The sequence below is a fragment of the Oncorhynchus nerka genome, linkage group LG27, assembly GCF_034236695.1.
Source record: "Oncorhynchus nerka isolate Pitt River linkage group LG27, Oner_Uvic_2.0, whole genome shotgun sequence".
NCBI classification, from domain to species: domain Eukaryota; kingdom Metazoa; phylum Chordata; class Actinopteri; order Salmoniformes; family Salmonidae; genus Oncorhynchus; species Oncorhynchus nerka.
In genome coordinates this window covers 26,906,033-26,932,602 of record NC_088422.1, presented here as the reverse complement: position 1 = coordinate 26,932,602, position 26,570 = coordinate 26,906,033, and the positions used below count along the sequence as shown (strand labels likewise).

Here is a 26,570-nt window from a genome sequence, read left to right as displayed (position 1 = left end):
CACTGCATATACAATGCATGCACAAACATCAAATGGCATAGCATGGTATTCCTTAGAGGATAGCTGTAAACTGTATTTGGTTCTCAGCCTAGTCCAAAGACAAATGTACTGTTTTCATGGCGAACATGACCTCACGCTGCGCTATCGGAAGTCTGCTCTGATAAATCAGTAATTGAGGGTTCTTACTTGATTTGCTCTCTTGCAAACTCAGATTTGTGTTTAGATTGAGAGGGCTGCTTGACTGAAACATTGGGAGTCTAAAGCGATTATATTCTCTGCTCATAAGATAAAGCCTCCAGTGTTTTGCTTACATCATAGCTGAGTAAACACTCAACAGAAACCAAAAAGACAAAGTCAAGCCCTGAGTGCTGGTCCATCATTTCCCATTCATGATGGATGTTTTGTCACGAATCCCGCTTCCTGAGTCTGTGTTTGCCTGTGTTTCTGTCCTGGAGTGTGTTTCCGGTGTCCTGGAACGCACCCTGTCTGGTTGCCGGGCGCATTAGCTTGTTGGGAGATCGATGTTCACCCGCACCTGTATCCCATCAGTAATCTGCACACCTGTCCTGATCATCACCTCTCCCCTTCAAAAGCTCTGACCTGACATCCTTTCCCTGCCGGATCGTTAGCCATGAACAGTATGTTGTGCCCACGAACCAGCCTCCAGTTTATAGAGTTTGTTTTGTTTTATTGTTTTGTACGTCTTGCTTGCCTTTAACTTACCGCCGTTTGTTTTGTCTACAGCCATTCACCCGGAACCCATACCCCATCCCTGTCTGCTCGTCGCCAGTGTGTTGTTATCCATTGGATCTGCCTATCCACTCCCATCAACCCACCTCTGCTGCCCGCTCCTCCACCCGGAACTATCTACCTCCACGTTCTCATTGATTAATAAATACTCACCATCTTTATACTCACCTTGTCCTGGTCTGCTTCTGGGTCCAATTCTGGTCAACCCTGACATGTTTATAGTTTATTTATTGCCTACTTGGCTCCACGTCCAATTTGAGTTGAAAGTTTATTTTAAACAGGGCTTCACTTTATGAAGTGAAAGAAAAGGAAATAATGATTACATAGACTCATAACAACAGTATGGTAGCCTACAGTATGAGTGCTGAGTTGTGTTCTGGTGCTTGACAGGGTCATACCAGCCATTGATTAGTTACCTGGACTGGCCGAGCTGTTTCATTTCCCTACTGCTGTGAAGGAGTGTTGCTTGCTCGGATAGGTCCTGCCACCCTTTCCAAAGCCGGGATCTCAGAGGCCTCTAGGGTGATGTCTGTCGTGTGTGTGTGTGTCTGACTCATCTCAGCATTGAGAGTGACAGAAAGCCCAACCAGCATGACCATGACATAGGGATTATCTTGATATGATGAATTTGCTTCATCACCGAATCTGTACAATTCTGTAGAATTTCTAATACAGCTTACAAGCATGTCTAAACAGCTGAGCTTTGAAGTGTATTCATACAGCGGAGTTGATTTGGAGCAGGTGTGGACAGGTATTTGTATTTATTATGGATCCCCATTAGTTCCTGCCAAGGCAGCAGCTACTCTTCCTGGGGTCCAGCAAAATGAAGGCAGTTCATACAGTTTTAAAAACATAACATTACATTCACAGATTTCACAACACACTGTGTGCCCTCAGGCCCCTACTCCACCACATATCTACAGTACAAAATCCATGTGTATGTGTGTGTATAGTGCGCATGTTTTCGTGTGTGCGTGTATGCACGTGTCTGTGCCTATGTTTGTGTTGCTTCACAGTCCCAGCTGTTCCATAAGGTGTATTTTTATCTGTTTTTTAAATCTAATTTTACTGCTTGCGTCAGTTACTTGATGTGGAATAGAGTTCCATGTAGTCATAGCTCTATGTAGTACTGTGCGCCTCCCATAGTCTGTCTTGGACTTGGGGCCTGTGAAGAGACCTCTGGTGGCATGTCTTGTGGGGTATTTATGGGTGTCCGAGCTGTGCCCCAGCAGTTCAAACAGACAGCTCAGTGCATTCAACATGTCATCTGGAAAACTTGTATCTGAAGATTTTTCTATAGCAAAGAAAAGTCTTATCAGTTAGAGGACCACTTTGCCTTCCACTACATTTGACATTTGATAGCTGTGTGATAGGAAGTCTGAAAAGAGCTGGAGTCTCTGTGGAGTGGTTGTTGTTACTGAAATGCCTGTGTTATGCAGGAGAGAACACACAGTTTAGGCAGTGACTCAGGCTGCATGTATTACTGTGATTAGCTGGAGCTACTGCAGTGTGGGGAGAGAGAGAGAAAAATAGAGAGTGGTGGAGCGAGAGCTTCCCTGCATGTCTATGCGATTGTGTTTTCACAGGTCTACTGCGTTAATATACAATGCAGTTTCCCTCTCTCCACTCCCTCCTTCTCTCCTCCACTCTTTCTCTCTGTATGCTAATCTTCACTCGCTCTCACTGCTCAAATCTCTTTCTCCTGCCTTCGCCTCTACAGTGAAGATGACATCCCCAGTTTTGATGAACCAGCGAGCCTCTCCTACTGGCCGGTGGCTGCCCAGCAAGACCCCACAAGATTGGGTTTTCTGGGTGAGGACTTGCCCCCTCTAAAGTGGTTCTAAAGGCACTGACAGCACCGGCCAGGTCTGAGTAAGTACTGCTCTGAAGGAATCTTTCACTGATAACAAGGTGGTATTGATAGCACTGACAGAGTAACAACAAAGAATGTGTGTGCTGACAAGATTGTGTGTGCAGCACATATTAACTGCCTGTAACTGCTCTGCTTTTGTTTGCCCATCTCATCATCTCAGCATGTTGATTGATTAGTTCTTATACTATGACAGGGGAATTTTAGCCAGATGTGATAGCGCTATAGAACAGCTGCCTGCTCCGGTAGTAGGGAAGAGTATTCTATTGTCACGACACTGAGATGCTGTGTTAGCATTAAATGTGTCTTTGTTTACCCATCTTCTTCAGCATCAATGTGCAGTAGCATCCCACCTCTCATATAGTCGATCTCCAACTTCATAGGGGAATCACAGCGTTCACATTCTGATGCCTCTCTCTGCTATGATGTACTGTTTTCTTCAAAGGATTCTGAAAATGTCCGTGTTATATCTCACTTTTTTTCTGATGGCTTTCTTTTGCCTAGATCTCGATGTAGGAAATAAACATACAGTGCAGGTTAGATCTTAACTTGGTAGAACAAACAATCATCTCTCTTGATAGTTCAATCGGGAATCACATCAATTTTTTGCCACAAATTTTGGACCACAGAACTTTGATTTGTGTCCTGAGTTTACCATTGGTAAGGCACTTAGTGAGTTATTGTCGGTTGAACGTGTGCATTGGTTGGCCTGTGTGGCTAAAATATATTCTGTAGGCTATCAAAATAATAAAGAGAGTTGCACACTCGATATACAAGCTCCAAGTAATGTATTGGGTAAACCACCAACGTTTCTGCATCACTGTGCCTTCTTCAGGGTGAAGCCAAAACGTTGGTGATTTACCCAATACATTTCTAGGAGCTTGTATATACAGTGTGCAATTCTCTTTATTTTGTAGCCTACAGAATATATTTTTTATACTTGCTGTTAGTCAGCACCTCTACCAACTGTCTTGGGTGTGCGCCAATATATTCTGTAATTAAAAAAGAAAAGCAGAAAAGTCCGAAATTATCAAAATGATCAAAAATGTATTTCCAAGGAAACAGTTCTTTCCCTCTGTCTCTCTCTCATTTCTTCCTCAGGTTCCTCTCAGAGCAGGTGACAGCTCCTGTTTCTTTATAAGGCCCACAGTCAATTGTATTACAATATGTACATATTAATCATAGTGGTTCATAATAAATTATGATATTCAAGTCTTTAGTCTTGTTACAATACACCTCATCCTCACTTGCTTTAAAATGGTCATCATTCAAAATGTATGATGATTACTTTGAAATATCTGCCTTTCCCCTCGGTCTTACACTGAGGTGACTGATGAAGGCATATTAATGTATTTTCAATGGACTAATTTCCACTCAAAGACAGAGAGGTGTGTTGTATAGAGAGGAGTTTAACTAGGGACAGATATAGTTGGGTTTATTAGGGGTTCCAAATGGTGCATAGAGGGGTATAGGGAGTGGACATAGCTATACATTTAGGATAAAATATCCATACAGTGCCTTCAGAAAGTATTCATACCCCTTGATAAAATGGATTTTCAAACATCTAGACATAATACCCCATAGTGACAAAGTGAAATGCAGAAATATCTCATTTACATACAGTAAGTATACACACCCCTGAGTCAATACATGTGGCAGTGATTACAGCTGTGAGTCTTTCTGGATAAGTCTCTAAGAGCTTTGCACACCAGGATTGTGCAATATTTTCACATTCTTTTTAAAATTCTTCAAGCTCTGTCAAGGTGGTTGTTGATCAGTGATAGACAGCCATTTTCAAGTCTTGACATAGATTTTCAAGACGATTTAAGTCAAAACTGTCACTCAGCCATTCAGGAACATTCACTGTCTTCTTGGTAAGCAACTCGTGTATATTTGGCCTTGTGTTTCAGGTTATTGTTCTGCTGAAAGGTGAATTTGTCTCCCAGTGTCTGTTGGAAAGCAGACTGAACCAGGCTTTCCAATAGGATTTTGCCTGTGCTTAGCTCTTGTTTCTTTTTATCCTAAAAAACTCCATAGTCCTTACAGATGACAAGCATACCCATAACATGATGCAGCCACCAACATGCTTAAAAATATTTAGAGTGGTACTCAGTGATGTGTTGTGATGGATTTGCCCCAAACACAATGCTTTGTATTAATTTCTTTACCAACTTTTTTGCAGTTTTACTTTTGTACCTTATTGCAAACAGGATGCACATTTTGGAATATTTGTATTCTGTACAGATTTCCTTCTGTCATGTAGGTTAGTATTGTGGAGAATCTACAATGTTGTTGATTCATCCTCAGTTTTCTCCGATCACAGCTATTAAACTCTGTAACTGTTAAAGTCACCATTGGCCTCAGTGACATTCCTGAACGGTTTCATTCCTCTCCGGCAACTGAGTTAAGAAGGATGCCTGTATCCTTGTAGTGACGGAGTGGATTGATACACTATTCAAAGTGCAATTAATAACTTCACCATGCTCAAAGGGATATTCAATGTCAGCTTCTTCTTTTAACCCATCTGCCAATAGGTGCCCTTCTTTACGAGGCATTGGAAAACATCCCTGTTCTTTGTGATTCAATATGTTTTGAAATTCACTGCTCAAGTGAGGGACCTTACAGATAATTGTATGTTTGGGGTACGGACGTGATGTAGTCATTAAAAATGTATCTTAAACACTATTATTGCACACAGAGTCCATCTTATGTGACTTGTTAAGCAAATGTTTACTCCAGAACGTATTTAGGCTTGCCATAACAAAGGGGTTGAATACTTGACATTTTTCCAAGCATAATTCCACTTTGACATTATGGGATATTGTGTGTAGGCCAGTGACAAAATCTCAATTGAATCCATTTTAAATTCAGGCTGTAACACAACAAAATGGAGAGAAAGGCAAAGGGTGTGAATACTTTCTGAAGGTACTGCATATGGAAAATAAGGAACGTATTTAGGGAGTATCCATTTAATGAAAGAAGTGTGGGGTAGGCAAGAGGAATATGTGAATTTGCACTTGTATTCACCTGTAGACAGGAGGCGGTGCAAAACCGTGTGAAATGTGACTTGGAGAAAGAGAAAGGGCTGAAGACGGTGAGCAGATAGAACCAGGTGGTGTAGCTGCACTCTAGCGCAAATCCATGCATGTTAATGTGAGTCGTGATGAGAGGAGAGCTCTGCTGCTGTAGCTCTCCCATACCCTCAAGTGTCATTTCCAAAAGCCTGCTTATCCCTGTCGATTGATCCTCTTTGTGTGATGTACCAATGAATGTACCCATATAGAATCAGGTTTTCTGAGTTGCTGATGTCGTGACCAGGGACTTAGCTATAGAAAACAATCACAGTGTCAGTTTTAGGGTTTAGGGATTGGACCTGATAGGTTTAGGTAGGGAAACTAGAACTGGTGTCGTGACAGAATCTGTGCCACGGATGTACTCCTGTAACATGTTAGTGATTCACTGCTGCCTACAGCCCATATGTTACAGTATCACCCGTGGCCTCTGGTCACCCTGCAGTCTGAATGTAGAGCAACAAAACTGGGGTGAAACCTCTGCTCTCCTCCCCTGCAAAAGGACTGACTCATACCACACATTATTCAACATATAGAAAACATCTCAAGAGGTTTGATCGAGCTGTAGATAGCTAATTCTCCTCTATGTGTTATCCCCTTGCTGCTAATCAGCTCTTATAAATCTAACTAAATTAATAGACAACATCTGGTTCTCTGACAGTCTATGCAGCAACTATTGAATTAGAGTCAAGCTGTGGTTGAAGTCCTGCCAACTCAAATGCACAATAAACTCTTGTAAAATAATGTATTTATTTAATCAAATATACTTTGAAAGGGTAGACATACAGAAATTCCTCATCAAAAGTCTTGCTGTTACAAAAGTAGTTCTAACTGCAGCGTAAGAGGTTACAGGTTCTTCTTGGTGAAGCGCCTGAATGGCTTCATCATTGCTGAAAAGACCCTGAATCGTTTTTTGACAGGCTGAGATATGGAGGGAGAAACCTCTCCAACTGGAGCTAGAAACACAAGATAAATGGATGGGGGGGGGAAGAGAGCAAGAGATGCAGTATAGTAACGTTGAAAAATAACATACCTATGTTTCTAACACACACCTAAGCAAAACTACAAGCTATAGCAGAGCTCTAAAACATCCTTACCTATGCAATGTCCATCAGTAGAGGGAATCTCAGTCTGTTCCTGGACTGAATGGCAGTCCTTTTTGTTTCCTCTCTTGGAACGCTAATGCCTTTGTCCTGGAGAATCTGGATGCAGCACAGAACTCAGACAGGACTTGTCTGATGAGTTGCTGAGATGTTTCTGTCAGATCTGCTGCCTGTTGGGAGGGTCCATCTAGGGCTGAGGGTCTGATCTCCGATAGCAACCTTATCACCAGTATGGTGACAAAACAGATGCCATCATCTGGCACTGCTGATGTCCGGGGTGATTAAGAGCTCCCTCAGATGGCCAGAGCTGCTGGGGATACACTCCTCCTTCTCTTCAATGTCAATCCCATCTCCCTTTGGTACCAAAGAGGTTCCCTTGCTGGTGAAAGACGGAGTGGAGGATCGAAAAGAGGCTTTTGCACTCGGTGGTCGACTGCTGTCAGTCATTGGACTGTTACGATGCAGAGGTTCATCTGTGTGTGCCATCATCTTTGTCTTTAGGTCACTTGAAGAAATCTCTGGCATTTTAGAGACCCTGGTGTCGATGCAGGAGCTCCTGACGATGGGGCAGGTCAGATCAAAAGGCACTTCGTCAGGGATGGGAGTGCCAGGGAGGTTGATCTCTAACTCACACTCTGACCTAGGACTCTTTGAAGAGCTGGACAAGGAACTACGACCATTTAAAGAAGTGGACAAAGATGAACAGGTTCTAGGGATGTCTTGGCAGACTTGTTCACTGTCATCCTCACTTTTCTCAACCTCCTTCAGTATAGTTCCTACCATATCATTGATCTGAAGGAGCTCCCTGGAATCCTTCATTCGCCCTAAGTTTGAGATTTCACTCTGGATAGCAACCAGGATTTCCCCAAGGGTCTCTTTGGAAGAAGCATTTTCTGTCCTTTCGGATCCGGGTGGCTTCAGCCCTGTGAAAAATCTTCATACTGACGCAGATGTCTTAGTTCCAAAGCATATTTTAACACTCAATTCAGTATCATCCAGTTGGGAGCCCCCGTGGGAGCACTGTGAAACTCTCCCACTTCTTTCCAGTAGCACAGTGTCAGTGGACTCATTTTTCTGGAAAATAGTCACCATTCCTTTGACAAAGGTTTCCACTAATCCAGAGGCTGTATTCTCAGAGGACATGGAGGACATGGATTCTGAAAGGACATGGATCTCTGATGGTGAGCTAGATGATAAGCCAGCCTGCAGACTTTTCTGAAGACCAGTATGGCTGATCTGTGTGATAAAGGAATGACTGGATCTCATCAGCACTTTACTCACTGCCTCTTCTGCCTGAGTCTGGAAGTCATTGCTAGAGAGCTTCTTAATGCTCTGAATCAGACTAGTAGAGGACTCTGTGATTTTGACACTCTCTTCTGAGCTCAGTTGAGAATATTGAGTACTCACGCTCAAGTCTTCATTGGGTGAGGGTGACTGGGAAATAGTATAGTCATCGAGCTTTGATAGGACACCATCAACAAACCAACAAGCCTCTAGGGACTCATCAGATGAACTGACAACGGCCAAGGATTTACTCTCCACTTTTGATAACTCTGACTTGTAGATGGAAAAAACACTGCTAAGAACTTCTTGAGTACTGGTATCCAGATTGGAGAGACAGAGAGCTGGTATTGGTTGGCTCTCACTGGGAACTCTACTAAGTTCGGTGCTGGGTAACTGGACCTCAACAGTTGAAACAGTTGCCTTTTCCAGGGTGTCTGAAGACTCCTGAAGAGAAGCATCCTTAGCCACACCTTCTTCTCGAGCGGATAGAGTTAAAAGGTCCCTCAGCTTTGCTCGTATACGGCCGTAGAGTGTGCGGGCTAGAGAGAAGGTTATCATCTGTGAAGATCCTGTTTTGTGGTCATTTACAGGAACTGGCCAATCAACTGCTTCACATGTGCCTTCAAATGATGCTATCGTCTCCATGCCTCCCACAAATGCCTTAACAATCACTGTGGCAGTGGAGGTTACAGGTGTCAGGGCTGTGCAGCTGGTATTCAGGGAAGCTTCAGTAAGGCTAGGAGCAGCACTAGGAGGAGCCATGCCAGAAGAGCTGCTGACTTTCCTTGTAAGGATGGTGCTCACCGCCTTCAGGGCTTTAGACTGAAAGTCGGGGCTAGAGAGGGTCTGAATCTTTCTGACCACCACACAGGTAGAGGATCCAGTCTGTTTGAGAAAATGAGTGGTCCCTTCTTTCCCAGATGGACACTCAACATCAAGGTCACATTGAAGATTGGTCAGAAATTTAGACCCCAAGATTGTCATCTTCTTGGCCAGATCCAATAGAATCTGAACTTGATCCCTAATTTCCTTCACCTTTAGTGATTTGATTGCACTGGACAGGTAAAAGCACATCTCTCTGCGGGCCTCCACTATACGTTTAGACTTACGTTTAGCCTACATGACAACAGATTATAGGTCTCATAGCAGATCTAAGGTCAGTGTAGCGTCTCCTCCTAATGCTTTAAGGCTAGGATTTAGTGATAGTAAACTTTTCTTAGATCTGTGCCTAAGTAGGCAGAACATGTGTAAAGGACAGCATATTTCTTACCTTGTCTCCTGTCCTGTTCTTTTTGGTCTCATGTGTCTCTGTTTCATCCTTCATATTCCCCACAACCTTATTTTGGTCATCCGGGGGATCCTCCCATTTCACGCTCTGGTGGATAAATGAGAGGTCAATATCAGTCCTAGGTTGTGACTTTGTGAAACAACTTATTCGCTAATATTTTAAACAAAACGGCAATAGTGGTCAGATTTCAGTCCATGGATCAAACCAGTGAGACCTATTGCTTTGGTAGTGACCTACTATATTGTTAGTAATTTCTCCTCTAAACTCAAAATAGGCTAAATGAACCATACCTTGCTGTCATCTGACATGATGTGTAGCTTATTGTTGTAGGCTGTTTAGAGGAAATACTAATAGCTCCTTTGAAAATACGTCAGTGAACCATCGGCAGACAACTGAAGTGAATATGAATGTCCTTGAATTATGCCAAAGCATTGTTGAATACTCGATTCCGATTGGCTGAAGCCAGGGCATTCTTCAAAGATGTCATACACACATGATGTCACAATTAGGCCTAAGTCTAATGTCTATATGAACTGTCAATGTCATTTGAAAACAGATTATAGCTTGTCAAAGTTCTGCCAAACGAAAATATTTGTAAGTGCACGTTTTTGCGTTTAATTTATGGTTTATCAAGCATCCTCATTCATCGCCATGCACAAAAACATAACTCGCTGCCATCCATTAGCTATAATTCTGAGGTTGCAAAGCTGCAAAACTAGGACATGCAATAAATTATAACCACTTGCACCTAGAATAATTTAAAATCAATGACGTTCTAGGGGGCTTGAACTATTTCAGCACTATGGAGCTGTCCGCTGCATAGAGCTGACACATTTCTTGGCGTCGGGGGACCGTGCCATGATGCTGAAATGTTTAGAGTCTGGGCAGCACCTGAGACCACGGCATGGTGCTGAAATGGAGCAGGGCTCAGTTCTATGGGTATCTCATGCGGATTTTTCTGCTAACCTATGTATAACGATACTATAATTACATTATTTCCATCCATCCGTCAACACAAATTGAATGTCAACGTTCCCCAAATAATAATGCAATGAAGCCAAGCCGAGATGTATGGTTCTTCATCCAGAGGACGAAGCACCATTGTATCATCTAAAACCTTCAGAGAGATCCCTTAAAACTGTAGTATAAGTTCTCCACAGCTGTTCTGGTAGCAAGGTTAATTTAGCGAGACATGGACAAATCCAACACATAGCGTTTCTACTGAGTCCTGCTTAGAGGTGACTGTCTGTCATGTTGCTAGTTGTAATGACGCTTTTGAAACAAGAAAAGGTATTTGTAATTGCTCTGGGAGCTAATTATTGCAGAGCCCAGCTACACATCCTGCCCGCTGGGCTCATTATGGACAGCCAATGAGCAGTTCAGGTGAAAAAGTCAGCCAGATCTGATCTCTATAACATACATGATACTAGGATACTGTAGCAACCTGCCGGCCTGCACAACATAACTGCCTTCATTTCACTGGACCCCATGAAGAGTAGCTGCTGCAGCTAAAGGGGATCCACAATAAATACAAATACAAACCCAATGCAAATCTATTTCACAGGTTTCTGGTGGTTTCTAAGCATTCTACATGTGTTGGGAAGGAGGGTGGGATCTCTCCAGAACATCTAATTACATCAATCATGTCTTGCCATGCATGTGATATGAGATAATGTTATTCACCAGCAAATAATATAATACATATAATGTTTGTGCAACAGAGGGTGCAATAGGTCAGCACCTCGGGAGTAAATGTCAGTTGGGTTTTCATAGCCGAACATTCAGGGGTCGAGACAGCAGGTGTGGTAGAGAGGGTTAGAGAGAGAGGGTTAGAGAGAGAGGGTTAGAGAGAGAGGGTTAGACAGAGAGGGTTAGAGAGGGAGAGGGTTAGAGAGGGAGAGGGTTAGAGAGAGAGGGTTGGAGAGCAAGGGTTAGAGAGAGAGACACAGAGAGAGAGAGAGAGAGAGAGAGGATTGAAACAGCAGGTCCATGACAAGGCATCACGTCCGGAGAACACACATGCCTCTTCATGATACATGATGTTTGGCTGTGATGTGCGAAGTGTTATCTTATGGGGGTTGGTTATTGTTCTGTATTCTCCATTGCATCATGGAATGTGATATGAAATGTGTGATATGAAACCCCTGGGCCTATGGCTGTTGAAGATACTCCACTGCACTGCTGCTGTGAGCAGGAGTGGGAGAGAAGTCATGCTTTTATTATACTCTTGTTCTGTCACTTATTCTCCTGCCTCTCCATCTCAAAGGCTGCCAAATATTTTGAAGAGTGGTTAAAGAGGTGGTGTACCTCGACACAATCCTGTTCTCAGAGTAGAGCATTTTTGAATTGCTAATTATGTTTGTGATTCTGTATTGTAAGGAGCATGCATCAAGATATACAGCATGGAAGTTTGACTTGCCGTCGAGTGCTGTGCTACTTGTCTTTGGCTTGGTCTGATTACTATTTTTTAATTGTGAGCCCTCAACGTGGGCATGAAATGGATGTTTTGTTGATTGGTGGAGTGCTGTAGAGATGGTTGTCCTTCTGGAAGGTTCTCCCATCTCCACAGAGGAACTCTGGAGCTCAGAGTGACCATCAGGTTCTTGGTCACCTCCCAGGCCAAAGCCCTCTTCCCCCGATTGCTCAGTTTGGCCTGGCGGCCAGCTCTAGGAGGAGTCTTGGTGGTTCCAAACTGCTTCTATTTAACAATGATGGAGGCTACTGTGTTCTTGTGGACCTTCAATATTGCAGAAATGTTTTGGTACCCTTCACCAAATCTGTGCCTTAACACAATCCTGTCTCTGACCTCTACAGACAATTCCTTTGACCTCTTGGCTTCATTTTTTCTCTGACATACACTGTCAACTGTGGGACCTTATATAGACAGGTGTTAGCCTTTCCAAATCATGTCCAATCAGTTGAACAAATCAAACATCTCAAGGATGATCAATGGAAACAGGATTTACCTGAGCTCAATTTCAAGTCTCATAGAAAAGTGTCTTAATATTTATGTAAATAAGGTATTTCTGTTTTTTATTTTTTAATACATTTGCAAAAATGTCTAAAAAACAGTTTTTGCTTTGTCATTATAGGTTATTGTGTGTAGATTGATGAGTAAAAACATTTATTTAATCCATTTTAGAATAAGGCTGTAACATAACAAAATGTGGAAAAGGGGAAGGGGTCTGAATACTTTCTGAATGCTTTGTATGTAATGTTATTACAACATTGAACATAGATTCAATGGAGATAATAATTTCCCATTTGAAAACTGTAAAAGGTGGTCTGGTACAGCAGTATGACATGAAAAGATAAAAGCTGTAAATGAATGGTTTGAGTCAGCCCCACAGCTTTCAGCAGAGATTGTGTATAGCCTATAAAGTGTGTGCTGCCATTTGTCTCTCTCCCACGCTCTTTCTTCCCCCTGCAGATTAGTGGCTACAACCCTCAGCTCTCTAGATAAGACCTGTCCTGCTCCCTTGAAACAAACTCTTATACACTAAATGCAGAGGACATTGAGAGACACAAAACACATGTCACAGGTACTCTTAGGTCTGTGAAGTTACTCTGTGTTTGTCTATCAGTTGGCCTGCTGTCGTAGTCTTTGCTGTGAGTCTATGTCACAGGAACATTCTGTACCATGTGCTGTACCTATTTGTTTATGTTAGTTTCATGTGCTCCATGATTCTGCACTCATCTGTGTTAACATGACACAGTTCATGTCCTGTGACTGACTGATGGTTCTCTGCTCTGAGGCTGAGCTGTTGTTATGTGATGTACTGTACTCTGTTGTCACTTTACATTTCTGTTGTGCCCTGTGTTGCTACTCAATGCTGTGACTCTATACCATAACCCTTTTCTGCGTGTTATGTTGTGACTGTGTCAGTGGTACTCCTGTACTGTATGTGTTCTATAACACTCGGTGTGCATTGTGATTGTGTATCTGTCTCGGTTGGCGGCTCTGCCTATGTGACTCTTAGTGCTCCTCACGGGCTCTAATGGCTTCTTTAATTACATCCATCCATCACCCTACTGGCTCATCTCTTAAACCACATATGCAAACTGAGATGAGCAGCTTAGCTTAGGTGAGGCAGAAATAACTTCCTATAGCTTCATCTTTTACCTCACCATTTCTTATTTGTGGCTTGGTTCAAAGGAGGTTTGGCAATGGTGATTTATTTTACATAATGTTCTGTTGTCTTTTATGTGTTATCCTGTGAAGTCCAGCAGCAATGATTCATCTATGTTTTCACCACACAGTCTTCTTCAACCCCAACAGCTGTGATCAATGAGATGCTTTTACATTTTAGCACAATCAACTTCAGTCCATTGCATTTCACTGCAGTCTTAAAATATGTTTACATAAATGACTATGTTTAAAAAACAGAAAAAAACATGTTTCTTACGGTAATATAACGTTTCGGTCACCTGCAAGAGTTCAATTGACATTGGGAAAATGAACTAATGCTGAAATGGACAAATTATGCTGTCGTGGTAACGTCCTACATGTTGTTGTATTCAGATGGAACAGGAGATCTCTCTAGTCCAGAGTAAGATGTCTGATCTGGAGTCAGTACTGCAGCAGAAGGATGTGGAGCTGAAAGCCTCAGAGACACAGAGGACCATCCTGGAGCAAGACCTGGCTACCTACATCACAGAGTGTAATGTGAGTGGCCCAAAATGTGTGTGTGCGTGTGCGTGTGCGTGTGGCCTTCCCTTTTTCTCCATTTTGTGACATTACAAACTTATTCTAAGGTGGATTATATACTTTTTCCCCCTCATCAATCTACACACAATACCCAATAATGACAAAGTGAAAACAGGTTTTTAGAAATGCTAGCATATTTATTAAAAATTAAAAACAGAACTAGCTTATTTACGTAAGTATTCAGACCTTTTGCTATGAGACTCGATTTTGAGCTCAGGTGCATCCAGTTTCCATTGATCATCCTTGAGATGTTTCTACAACTTGATTGGAGTCCACCTGTGGTAAGTTCAATTGATTGTACATGATTTGTCTGTAGCACTCCGAGACAGGATTGTGTCGAGGTACACCAAACAATTTCTGCAGCATTGAAGGTCCCCAAGAACATAGTGGCCTCCATCATTCTTAAATGGAAGAAGTATGGAACCACTAAGACTCTTCCTAGAGCTGGCCACCTGACCAAACTGAGCAATCGGGGCAGAAGGGCCTTGGTCAGTGAGGTGACCAAGAACCCGGTGGTCACTCTGACAGAGCGCCAGAGTTCCTCTGTGGAGATGGGAGAACCTTCCACATCTCTGCAACACTCCACCAATCAGGCCTTTATGGTAGAGATGGAAGCTACTCCTCAGTAAAAGGAACATGACGGCCCGCTTGGAGTTTGCCAAAAGGCACCTAAAGGACTCGGACCATGAGAAACAAGATTCTCTGGTCTGATGAAACCAAGATTGAACTCTTTGGCCTGAATGCTATGCAACATGTCTTGAGGAAACCTGGCACCATCCCTATGGTGAAGCATGGTGGTGGCAACATCATGCTGTGGGGATGTTTTTCAGTGTCAGGGACTGGGAGACTAGTCAGGATCGAGGGAAAGATGAAGAGAGCAAAGTGCAGAGAGATATTTAATGAAAACCAGCTCCAGAGCACTCAGAACCTCAGACTGGGGCAAAGGTTCACCTTCCAACAGAACAACGACCCTAAGCACACAGACAAGACAATGCAGGAGTGGCTTCGGGACAAGTCTCTCAATGTCCTTGAGTGGCCCGACCAGAACCCGGACTTGAACCTGATCGAACATCTCTGGAGAGACCAGAAAATAGCTGTGCAGCGACGCACCACATTCAACCTGACAGAGCTTGAGAAGATCTGCAGAGAACAATGGGAGAAATTCCTCAAATACAGGTGTGCCAAGCTTGTAGCATCATACCAAAGAAGACTTGTGGCTTTAATCACTTCCAAAGGTGCTTGAACAAAGTACTGAGTAAAGGGTCTGAATAATTATGTAAATGTAATATTTCCATTAAAAAAATATATACATTTGCATAAATGTCTAAAAACCTGTTTTTGCTTTGTCACAATGGGGTATTGTGTGTAGATTTATGAGTTTAAAAAAACAATTTCATCCATTTTAAAATGAGGCTGTGACGTAACAAAATGTGAAAAAGTAAAGGGGTCTGAATACCTTCCTAATGCACTGTCTGTGTGTGTTTCAGAGTCTGAAGCTTAGTCTGGAGCAGGCCCGTATGGAGGTTTCCCAGGAAGACGACAAGGCACTGCAGCTCCTCCACGGCATCCGGGAGCAGAGCAACAAGCTGCAGGAGATTAAAGAACAGGTAGAGGAGAGCCCCTCCTGTGGGGCAACAGAGGTCGGGCAGGGTTTGTAGGTTGTTGAGGGAGTTGCACAAAGTTGCCCCTAAACTATAATGTTTAGGGTTAAGATTTGGGGATGGTAAGCTGATCCTTCTATCCTTCTAGCTTATATCCAGAGTGCTGTGGATGGATGTACAGTTCTGGGTTGACCTGACCTTGCCCATCCCTGTGGTGTGTGAGTCGAGTGCTACTCCTAGTACTTCAAGGTGTCTCCTGTGTATCTATCCATCGCTACTCTCAGGAGTGATGCAGTGTCTCCTGAACTCTGCTGATCAACAGAGTAATGTAGAGGAAGGACAGATTTACACTGAGACAACCATTATCCAAATAGTGTGTCTGTGTGTGTGTGCGCGCACATGAACAATGATCTGATTCAGTGAAGGTTTGAGAATTAGGATATTGAGAGGTTGACAGTAGAGAACAGCAAACAGCATAAAATATATGCCCCCCCTCCTCCAAACCACAGAGCAGAATCTAAAAAAATGTCATAGAAAAACAACCTGTTCCCCTTAGCATTTGCTGGCATTGGTTACCAGGCACAAGCTCTATAGTGCGATGGTTGCCATGACAATGTGAATCATCCATACCTAGAAGTGGAGAGTGTGCAGTGCTGCTGATGCAGTGGGCAGGCTGTCGGTGATGAGGCGATGGGGGCCTTGGATCTTACATTATGGGAACTAGAGTGTTGTTGTTAACCCCTTCACTGCCATTTACACTGCTCTGTAGTCTTCACAGCCAATCCATGGTCGTCCATGGATGGTATACTTACCACTCACTGATACGGCGCACCGGTCTGCTAAGTTTGTAGAGCTTACAATGCCAGGATAGTGGGTTCAATTCCCGGGACCACCCATAGGTAAAAGTCGCTTTGGATAAGAGTGTCAGCTAAATGGCATTTATTATCATAATTATTATTAATGCAAACCTGGAAATTAGCAATGGAAATGATTGACCCACTTCTAGTTAAAGTTATTGTCATGCATGAGAATGAGTCATGCTAGATGATATTTTCAAAAGTTCTTTCCTGTTTGATTTTGACCCAGCTGTATGCTGCATAAGGTCTTGTCTTAAACAGTGTCTCTCTCCCACACGCTGTTTTACGAGTCTGTAACTTATACAAATTCATGCACAATTGATGTAGTGTTGGCTCAACAAACATAGACGATTGGGGATATGAAAAGCTTTTCACTGACAGGAGAAATAGAAACCCATGGCAAGATAGTCAGTACACGGAGATGATGTAATTCTGTGAACCAGTGAGAACAAAATGCTCGGCTAATTGGAAGAGATCCCTTTCACTGAATACATACACAGCACACATGCTGACAGACTCTAACTGGGATAAGACAAGTGTTCTACCTCTCAGTGTTGTATTTGTGGATAGGTGGTTTTAATTCAGTTCTAGTACCTACCTAAAGTAAGCTTTATTTGACCACTTTGTCAGCAAATGTACCTTTGGCACAGACAAACCTGTCTAAAGATGACTGAAAGGAAGGATAAATCTGTTCTGTAAGGCAGTGGGAAGAGGTATAGGCAAAGCTGTTGTGTTTTTCCCCCAGGACCATGGATTAGTCTCCCCATCCTAAGAGGTTACAGTAGAAGTGTCACTCTCCCTGTCAGGGCTACACCTACTGTGTTTGAAGCGCCCAGATGGAGTGTGTCAGCAAGGGCGATAGGGAGACACTCCCTGTGTGAGTGTGTGTGTGCGCGCATGTGTGTGTGCGTGCGTTTGTGCATGTGTGTGTATATGCGTGTGTGTGTGAGTGTATTGAGTATATTCACATGAAAACTCTGAATCAGCTCTTCTGGCATGCACAAACCTATTGTATTCACCCCGTATTCCCTCTCTTTCTCTGCCGCTCTCTAATCTGATCCCTTCCTTCTTGCCCCTGGCTCACTCCATCCTTCTCCATGGGTACCACTCAGCTCTGTGCTAAAGCCCTGGCCTAGTTCAGTTCTCCTGCTGACTTATGTTTAGGGCTGCCAGAGAGTTTCTGTGATCCAGTCAAGGACCTGGTGGACTGGTGACACTGAGGAACTAGGGCTCTGAGTCACAGCTCACTGACGAAACACCGCAAAGTCTTTTCCCACTTGAAATAGATTTGTTTTGTATTCTTCAAAGAGATTAAATGAGAGGTCCCTGTGGTGTCAGGTTTATTCAGTTGATGCAAATATGGCTAATGTGAGAACTTTCAATTAGCGTTCCGTTTATACATTTAATTTACTGTTTGCCTTTTTCTTCCTCAATACCTAGGATATGTAATGAACTGTAATTGACAATGACAATTTAAAAAAGATATGTATATTTAACCTTTATCAATCATCATTCACTTAAATATCAAACGCTTTTTGTATCTTATTAACGTTATAAAGGCAGTCCAAACTTAAATTGCGCTGAATATGACATTCTTTTGTCTTTCATATTAATGCACACTAAATTAGAGGATGCAACATTTAAAAAAAATGTGTGTTACTATGTTTCGTGACTCATGAGGTGTCTTCCTGACACTTACTGTAGATGACAGGCGGACGTCCTTGGAGACACGCCTCAGGCACTTAGCAGGGTTTGAATGAATGGAAACAGGAGGAGCACTTTTAATTGAAAGGGGACTGACGAGGTGCTGGCTGGTGCTGCTGATGCTATCTGCTGCACCTGTCATGTTCCATCGTCAGGGTGCTCTCACTCTCCCCAGGCACCGGGGTCATGCTACTTTTCATTAGCCTCTGCTAGTCCTAACCAGCCTGATAATCAGGACTGCTGCATGCCCCGTGACTCGGCCACGATGTGGAAAGGAAGGCTGCTAGCCGTATCTAATCATCATTCGACCCTTAGAGGACAAGGACACTAAATGACTTTGGCTAGTGCATTTTTCTCTGCCATAACGTTTCTTGTTCCATAACTCTTTGTTCAAAAGACTCTGTTATACCGTATATCCTCTTCTGTCTATTCTTTGTACCACTCCGCCCCATCACTCCCTCTCTCATGTCTAATCTCTTTCTGGGATGCTTTCCATTTGTTCCTTTCTATTCACCTTTTTGTCATTTATCCTTTTCCGTATATCTTTCACCTCTGCACTCCTCCATCCCTCTCTCTCATCCCTCGTTCCTCTCTCATCCCTCTGCAGGAGTATCATGCCCAGCTGGAGGAGATGCGCGTGGCCATCAGGCAGCTGGAGGAGGACCTGTCTGCGGCCCGTCGTCGTAGCGACCTGTATGAGTCGGAGCTGAAGGAGTCCCGTCAGACCAGCGAAGAGCTGAAGAGGAAAGCAGCAGACTGTCAACAAAGGATGCAGAAGGTGCTGTAACTATTCACTCTGATATTGATCTCTTGACTCTGACCCACATTCAGAGAACTTGAAAGGCATGTGTTGGTTTTGAAAGCAGGAGGTTTAACTGATTTTCTGGTTATTTTTACACAGGCCAAGGAGCAAGGAAAAACTGATACAGAGGAGCTTCTGTCAAAACTGGAGAAGGTACAACTTCGGTCCATGTGGATCTCCTGTTGACGCCCTGGATGGTCATGCAGTATATTTTCCTTAAAGTAATGTTCAGTGGTTAGGAGACAAATGATCCCATCATGAATGAAACCATGAAGATGGTTTGGGACTGAACTCATATGGATTGTGAAATATTTAGCTTAAAATGTTTTTCTCTCTATTTCTCTGTTTCAGACCAATGCTGAACAGCAAGTGAAAATTGAGGATCTCCAATATAAGCTTGCCAAGGTAGAATATTTTTGTTGAAAACTTCATGGATAATTCATATTCAGCATGTGCTTTAAGGGAAGAATAGATGCTTATCAAACACAGACATGTGAAAGTCCTCTCTCTGCTAATTATGTGTGTCAACTCCTCCATTGTCCTGTAAAGCAGATGTTGAATTGTGGCCTGAGAATAAATTAACTGTATCTAAAATCATAATTTGTCAGTTTCTGCTTAATTGCCAGCTATCAAAATATTTTTCAGACAATGTTGGTTTCTCTACGTAATATGTTTTATAGCAATTACTACATTAAATGAAGACATTTTCAAAATAACTCTAAAGCCATTTCCTAATGGAATTCTCCAGGCTGTATGGGCACATATTTTAGAGGCACAATCAATCACATTTTCACCCAGTATTCTAGGCTATTCATGCATGCAACTACCAATAAAGCCCGCAGAGCTTAAAATATGACAGTTTAAAGTTATGTTAATGTCAGATAGGTGACAGAAAGTCTTTGTTGTTCCCTGGCCAATAACACAGGCAGTGAAGGCGAGCAGTGAGACCACAGATCTCCTCTATAGTATCAGGGTGGCTAAGGAGCGCATGGAACATGAGCTGGAGATGCTTCAGACCAAGGAGGACTCCAGTGACAGCCTCCGGAGACGCCTAAGAGAGACAGAGGTATGCAGTACTGACTAGGGCTGTGGCAGTCATGACATTTTGTCAGCCAGTGATTGTCTAGCAAATAACTGCCAATTGACTGTTAATTAGCATACACACATTTAGCATCTCCTGGCTTCCACGCATAGTCTACAAGCCACTGATGCAGACCTTTGGAACATCTACATTTTAAAGTCTAATAAATCCATGTAGTATAGCCTACACCTTCCCAATAAATCCCTTATTTATTTTAGACAGGTCTAAAGAAATATGATATGACTAAAATGCAGTCTATTTCAGAAGAACATAATAGCGTACTCTGCGTTGTCCTTATGTTAGGCCCTGATCTGGCTATGCTATGTGGCTGTGTGCTACACTAGTTTATTTAGCAGACTAGATTTGCTTAGAATTCCGTGGTATTATTTTATATTACTTTATAGTATGAATAATACAATAGAACAACGCTGAAGGAAATAGAAAGGATATTTTCTCCACAGCCATTCTGTGTTGAGTGGTTAACAAAAAAAACAGGTAATCCTATATGCATTTTTTTATAGTTATTTATGTAACTTTAGTTGTGATACAAATGTTAGGCTCTATGTTTTGATTTTTAATACATTCTAAGGCTGCATGATGCCACTCTAATGATTCATTTTTTTTAAAGTCGCATGAAAGGCATGAGCTCTACTTTCTTTTTTTGCGCAGACACCATTCATCAGTCTTTCATTCACAATTTGGCAAGCATTTGATAATGCCTCGAATTTCCCGGGTGCATCCCCATTGTGTGGCCATAATCCCCCTAAAAGAAACTATGCATTTGCAGCCAGTGGTCGTTGTGCCCTTGGGTTGAATATAATAATTATAATTCCCTTCTCCCCGCTGCGTGTGGAGGCACCTCTCACTCACATGGCTTTCAGTCACGTGAGCTACAAGTGAAGACAGACACATCCGGGACGCAACTGTGGCGTCCTTGTGCAATTCCAAGGTGCATATTGAAGATATTGGAAGAACTGTCCAGATTTACTTTTTGTCAGTCAACAAGATGAGTAGGCCTAACGAACAGCAAAAGCACTAGCCTTTGCTAGCAAAAGCAACAACCTACTATCACCCATAGTACAAAAGTCACGTATTCTATTTTGTGGGAAAATAAATATTCCAAACAGTCTGGGACAGTTGTGGGATGCGATAGATCCCAAATTAATACAACCACTAGCATCAAAAAAACGGTTTTAAGCAATGAGCCTGAGACAACCGAAGAGCACATTTAGCTTAAAAACTTCTCAAGGCTAGGGGGCACTATTTTCACGTCCGGATGAAAAGTGTTCACAAAGTAAACTGCCTGCTACTCAGGCACAGAAGCTAGGATATGCATATATATTTGTAGATTTGGATAGAAGACACTCTAAAGTTTCTAAAACTGTTAAAGTTATGTCTGTAAGTATAACAGAACTTATTTGGCAGGCGAAACCCCGAGGACAAACCATCCAGGAATTTTTTTTTTTGAGGTCACTCTCTTTTCAATTGGTTTTCTATGGGGAACTAGATTTCTAAGGCACTTGCTTGGTTCATATCGCTTCCACTGGATGTCAAATGTGATGTTGTGATGTTAAATGGACATATTGGAATGCCAACAGAAGAAGATCTTCAAAGGTAAGGCATGAATTATATGTTATTTCTTACTTTTGTGTCGTGCCTGGCAGGTTGAATTATGATTTTCATGTGTATGTTTGCTGGGGTGCTGTCCTCAGATAATAGCATGGTTTGCTTTCACCGTAAAGCCTTTTTGAAATCTGACACTGTGGCTGGATTAACAAGAAGTTAATCTTTAATCCGATGTATAACACTTGTATGATTTATGAATTGTTATTATGATTATTTCTGTTTTTGAATTTGGCGCGCTGCTATTTCACTGGGTGTTGTCAAATCAATCCCGGGCGCGTGAAGGGATCACTAAGAAGTTAAAATGTTGATAAACTATTAGACTGTCACATTATAAGTGCAGGAATGCGTACAGGGCAGTAGGCTGTAAGCGGGAATGTTCCATTAGCAGGAAAACACCATTCTCAAAAGTGACCACAAATGCGATTATGCATGTAATGCCTTACTCTGGAAATGATCTTCCCCAAACTTGAAACTCATCTGCTGCTTATGTATGCCAGTTAGGCTCTACACCCCTAAAGCAGATTCATGTGGTTCATTTTAAGAAGTTATTTGGCCACTTTAGTTGTGATATAAACCGTATCAAAACATATAGGCATATGGGCTAGGCTACATGAGCTGTGCAACTATGATTTGAAAAAGTTGCAAAAAAAGCATGCGCTATTTGCCTTAAGCTGGGCATGTCATCTATGCACTTAAATAACAAATGGAGGACGCTTTTCTTGTGGTTCCTTTTCATGCCAGCCAAGTAGGCTATGCTCCTGTTGTAAAGAGAAGCAATGTGCTTAATGTGAGGAAGTTGAAAAAGTTGAAAAATAAATATAGTAGGCCTAGCCTATAGAAAGTTTATTGTAGCCTCCTCTTTTTTTAATAGAGACCATCACTCTTGTTTTCTAATGCAATTGTGTAGCCTATAGAAATGTTGCGCAACATTAGCTCATGGGCTCTCACAAAGTGTTTGATTAGATTTTTGATTACATTTGCATTGATGTCAGAGTAATTAGAGGGGCAATAGAGTGCTGAGTACCAGGCAGTTAGCAAGTTTGGTAGTCTACCATCAGCAGCATCAAATGACCATCAGCAGCATCAGAGCTTGGAGAAGCCTAATTACCGTGACTAGACGGTCACATGGAATTTGACTGCCATCATGACTGGTGACCACGGGTGTGGCGGTAATGTGGTCACCATAACAACCCCAGTACTGACCCCACCACAACTACAACAACAAAGAAAGGATTCATTGAAAAAAAGAGAGCTGGATAAACTCACTTTTACTGGTGGCAGCAGACTTACTCTAGCCTGAGTGGTGGGTGTGTGTGTGTTTGTGTGCAGGATGGCAGGAGGACCCTGGAGAGCCAAGTGAAGAGGCTGGAGATAGTTGAGCGCAGGGAGAGTAAGCTGAAGGAGGACATGCAAAGCAAGGCCCAGCAGATCCAGCAGATGACGGATCAAATCATCGTAAGGGGAGGGGAAAGAGGGGCCCTCAGCCCCCCTCTGGCCCTCACAACTATGCCCTTCTTTGGAGTGATTATCACACAAGCCCTCCAGGACATATGTGTGTTCACTGCTCATACACACACTCGCTTAGATACACACACATACACTCCCTCACCTTATTATTCAGATTATTCAGATCTGCGTTCGTAAGTGTAATTTTCAAGCATCTCCCATTGACATCAGTGATGATCTCACATTAGGATTCAGCCCTCACTCTCTGGGGGTCATTCACAGCGTGGTTTCTCTCTGTCTCAGACCCAAAAGTGACAGATTGTGAACACAGATCTTTGTTTTTTTTCATGTTTTTTTATTTTTTTGAATTTTTACCCCCTTTTTTCTCCCCAATTTCGTGGTATCCAACTGTTAGTAGCTACTATCTTGTCTCATCGCTACAACTCCCATACGGGCTCGGGAGAGACGAAGGTTGAAAGTCATGCGTCCTCCGATACACAACCCAACCAAGCCGCACTGCTTCTTAACATAGCACGCATCCAACCCGGAAGCCAGCCGCACCAATGTGTCGGAGGAAAGGCAACCTTTGTTGGCGCGCACTGCGCCCGGCCCGCCACAGGGGTTGCTGGTGCGCGATGAGACAAGGCTATCCCTACCGGCCAAGCCCTCCCTAACCCGGACGACGCTATGCCAATTGTGCGTCGCCCCACGGATCTCCCGGTCGCGGCCGGTTACGACAGAGCCTGGGCGCGAACCCAGAGTCTCTGGTGGCACAGCTATCATTTTTTATTGTGCCTGAGATTTTTTGGTGTACATTTTATCCTTGCTCTACTGCATAATATCATGGCATTGTGTCCTAATGTGAAAAGGCTGAATAAACAATGTACTCTAACGTGTTCGTTTGCATAGGACCTGGAGGAGAGTCTGCGTGAGAGCAAGTCCACAGCCCAACGTGTGGAGACCCACCTGGAGCACAAGGAGAAGCTTTATGAAGAGAAGATCAAGGTAGAGCTCCAGAGCCTCAACGTCTCTCTCCTGTTTAGCACACCCATTCAGGAGAGTATCATATTAAGGACTACTGGTGTATTCACACTGTTAGAGGTTGTTGCTGCCTTTAACTAGGGCCCAGATTTTTTCCTGGGCAGGTCCCTTGGTCACAAAAACCCTGACTGGGCCTTGACCCTGAGCTGTAGCCTCGTTGATATTGTGTTGTCTCTCTTATATTAACCAGGTTCTGGAGAACCAGATGAAGGCAGGCATGGCAGATAAGGAGATGCTGGAATCCAGTCAGAGCAAGTATGAAGAGGAGGTCCAGGAGAAGTGCAGCATCATCAGTGAGCAGAAGGCGGTAAGAGCTGGCCAGCCGAGTTAGGATGTGGCCTGGCCTATTTTCACATTACACTGAATTGGTTTATTTTTCACATTAATCACACTGACTTGGTTTATTTCAAACTCGGAAGAACTTGTTGCAAGGCAACTGTCATATATTGGACATGTACTGTTTTGTTTTGACAATAGTAGTGAGCATTTTATAAATTAGTTAACATTATGAATGTACTGCAAATTGTCAGACATGTTGAGGTTGCATGTAAATGTGTGTTGAAACTTGACTCTTCTGTCCATCCCAGACCATAAATGCCATGGACTCAAAGATGGCCAGCCTGGAGCAGAGGATTACTGAGCTATCTGAGGCCAACAAACTGGCAGCCAACAGCAGCATCTACACCCAGAAGAACATGTGAGTGTTGTGGACTAGTTAGTTAGTTAGTTAGTTAGTTGGTTAATTAGTTAGGAGGATTCGCCACACAGTGATACTGACTGTGCTGCGTGTTTGTTTATCTGTCTGGGCCTGACAGGAAAGCCCAGGAGGAGATGATCTCGGAGCTGAGACAACAGAAGTTCTACCTGGAGTCTCAGGCTGGGAAACTAGAGGCCCAGAACGCCAAGCTGGAAGAGCACCTGGAGAAGATGAGTCAGCAGGAGCAGAGCAACAAGAGCCGAGTGCTGGAGCTGGAGAACAGGCTGAGAGAGGTGAGGAGAGAAGGAGGAGAGGGGGAGGTGAGGAGGGCAGAGAAGGAAGGAGAGGACAGAACGGTTAGTGTCGCAGGAAGGAGGAGAGGGGAGTGCAGGAAGGAGCCAGAAGAGCTGTCGGGGGTTGGCAGAGAGAGATTCCAGATAGAGGGTCATGTAGGGTGTAATTCCTCTGGATGACTCTACTCTCTGACTCTATAATTCCTCTGGATGACTCTATTCTCTGATTCTGTAATTCCTCTGGATGACTCCACTCTCTGACTCTATAATTCCTCTGGGTGACTCCACTCTCTGACTCTATAATTCCTCTGGGTGACTCATCTCTGACTCTTTCCTTCACTGCTTGACTCGTCTCTCTGACTCTCTCCTTCCTCTGGGTGACTCATCTCTTTGACTCTCTCCTTCCTCTGGGTGACTCAACTTTTTGACTCTGTCTGGGTTACTCAACTCTCTGACTCTCTCGTTCCTCTGGGTGACTCATCTCTCTGACTCTCTCCTTCCTCAGCCTGACCCCTTTCTGTCTCTCCCTGTCTCTCCCTCTGTGTGTCCGTCATGTCGTTAGATGGGCCTTGAGCATGAGGAGCAGAAGCTGGAGATCAAGCGTCAGGTGACGGAGCTGACTCTGTCGTTACAGGAGAGGGTTTCTCAGATCAGTGGGCTACAAGCGGCACGCCAATCCCTGGAGAGTCAGCTGCAGCAGGCCAAATCAGAGCTCGAGGACACCACCGCTGAGGCTGAGGAGGAAATCTGTGTTCTTAGAGTGAGTGCAAGAGGGACATACATACTGTAACAGTTTATTGTTATTACTCATGTTATTACATATGCTATGATGAAGTACTGTAGTACAGCCACCAAACCTGTCCCTCTCTCTATCTGTCTGGTAGGCCCACCGAGACGAGATCCAGCGCAAGTATGATGCCCTCAGAGACAGCTGTGCGGTATGCCACCTCTCTCTCTGTTTTCAATTAGTCTTGTATTAAGGTTGATGTTATGAAAAATCTATACCCAGTCTATTCTTTTTTGGAGAAATGAAGGCTATTCCATGTGAGAAATTGCCAAGAAACTGAAGATCTCGTACAACGCTGTGTACTACTCCCTTCACAAAACAGTGCAAACTGGCTCTAAACAGAATAGAAAGGAGTGGGAGGTCCCGGTGCACAACTGAGCAAGAGGGCAAGTACATTAGAGTGTCTAGTTTGAGCAACAGATGCCTCACAAGTCTTCAACTGGCAGCTTCATTAAATAGTACCCGCAAAACACCAGTCTCAACGTCAATATTGAAGAGGCGACTCCGGGATGCTGGCCTTCTAGGCAGAGTTGTAAAGAAAAAAACATATCTCAGACTGGC

General features: G+C 43.3%; 1 protein-coding gene across 2 annotated transcripts in view; it reads left to right on the top strand.

Annotated features, from left to right (window-relative positions):
- The first annotated feature begins 218 nt into the window (after nucleotides 1-218).
- The window catches only part of LOC115111488 (citron rho-interacting kinase-like), a 78,535-nt gene continuing 52,183 nt past the window's right edge, over nucleotides 219-26,570 (top strand). The window contains exons 1-14 of one of the 2 annotated variants that reach the window (XM_065011509.1): nucleotides 219-2,622; nucleotides 13,889-14,032; nucleotides 15,562-15,681; nucleotides 18,844-19,014; nucleotides 19,138-19,191; nucleotides 19,390-19,443; nucleotides 19,964-20,104; nucleotides 23,075-23,200; nucleotides 24,101-24,196; nucleotides 24,423-24,539; nucleotides 24,820-24,929; nucleotides 25,048-25,222; nucleotides 25,857-25,982; nucleotides 26,107-26,160. In XM_065011509.1, coding sequence (XP_064867581.1) covers nucleotides 13,889-14,032; nucleotides 15,562-15,681; nucleotides 18,844-19,014; nucleotides 19,138-19,191; nucleotides 19,390-19,443; nucleotides 19,964-20,104; nucleotides 23,075-23,200; nucleotides 24,101-24,196; nucleotides 24,423-24,539; nucleotides 24,820-24,929; nucleotides 25,048-25,222; nucleotides 25,857-25,982; nucleotides 26,107-26,160 — 1,488 coding nt within the window. In that variant the 5' untranslated portion in view covers nucleotides 219-2,622. Of the gene's footprint in view, nucleotides 2,623-13,888; nucleotides 14,033-15,561; nucleotides 15,682-18,843; nucleotides 19,015-19,137; nucleotides 19,192-19,389; nucleotides 19,444-19,963; nucleotides 20,105-23,074; nucleotides 23,201-24,100; nucleotides 24,197-24,422; nucleotides 24,540-24,819; nucleotides 24,930-25,047; nucleotides 25,223-25,784; nucleotides 25,983-26,106; nucleotides 26,161-26,570 lie in introns of both variants that reach the window. The other variant, XM_065011508.1, reaches the window with a different exon arrangement.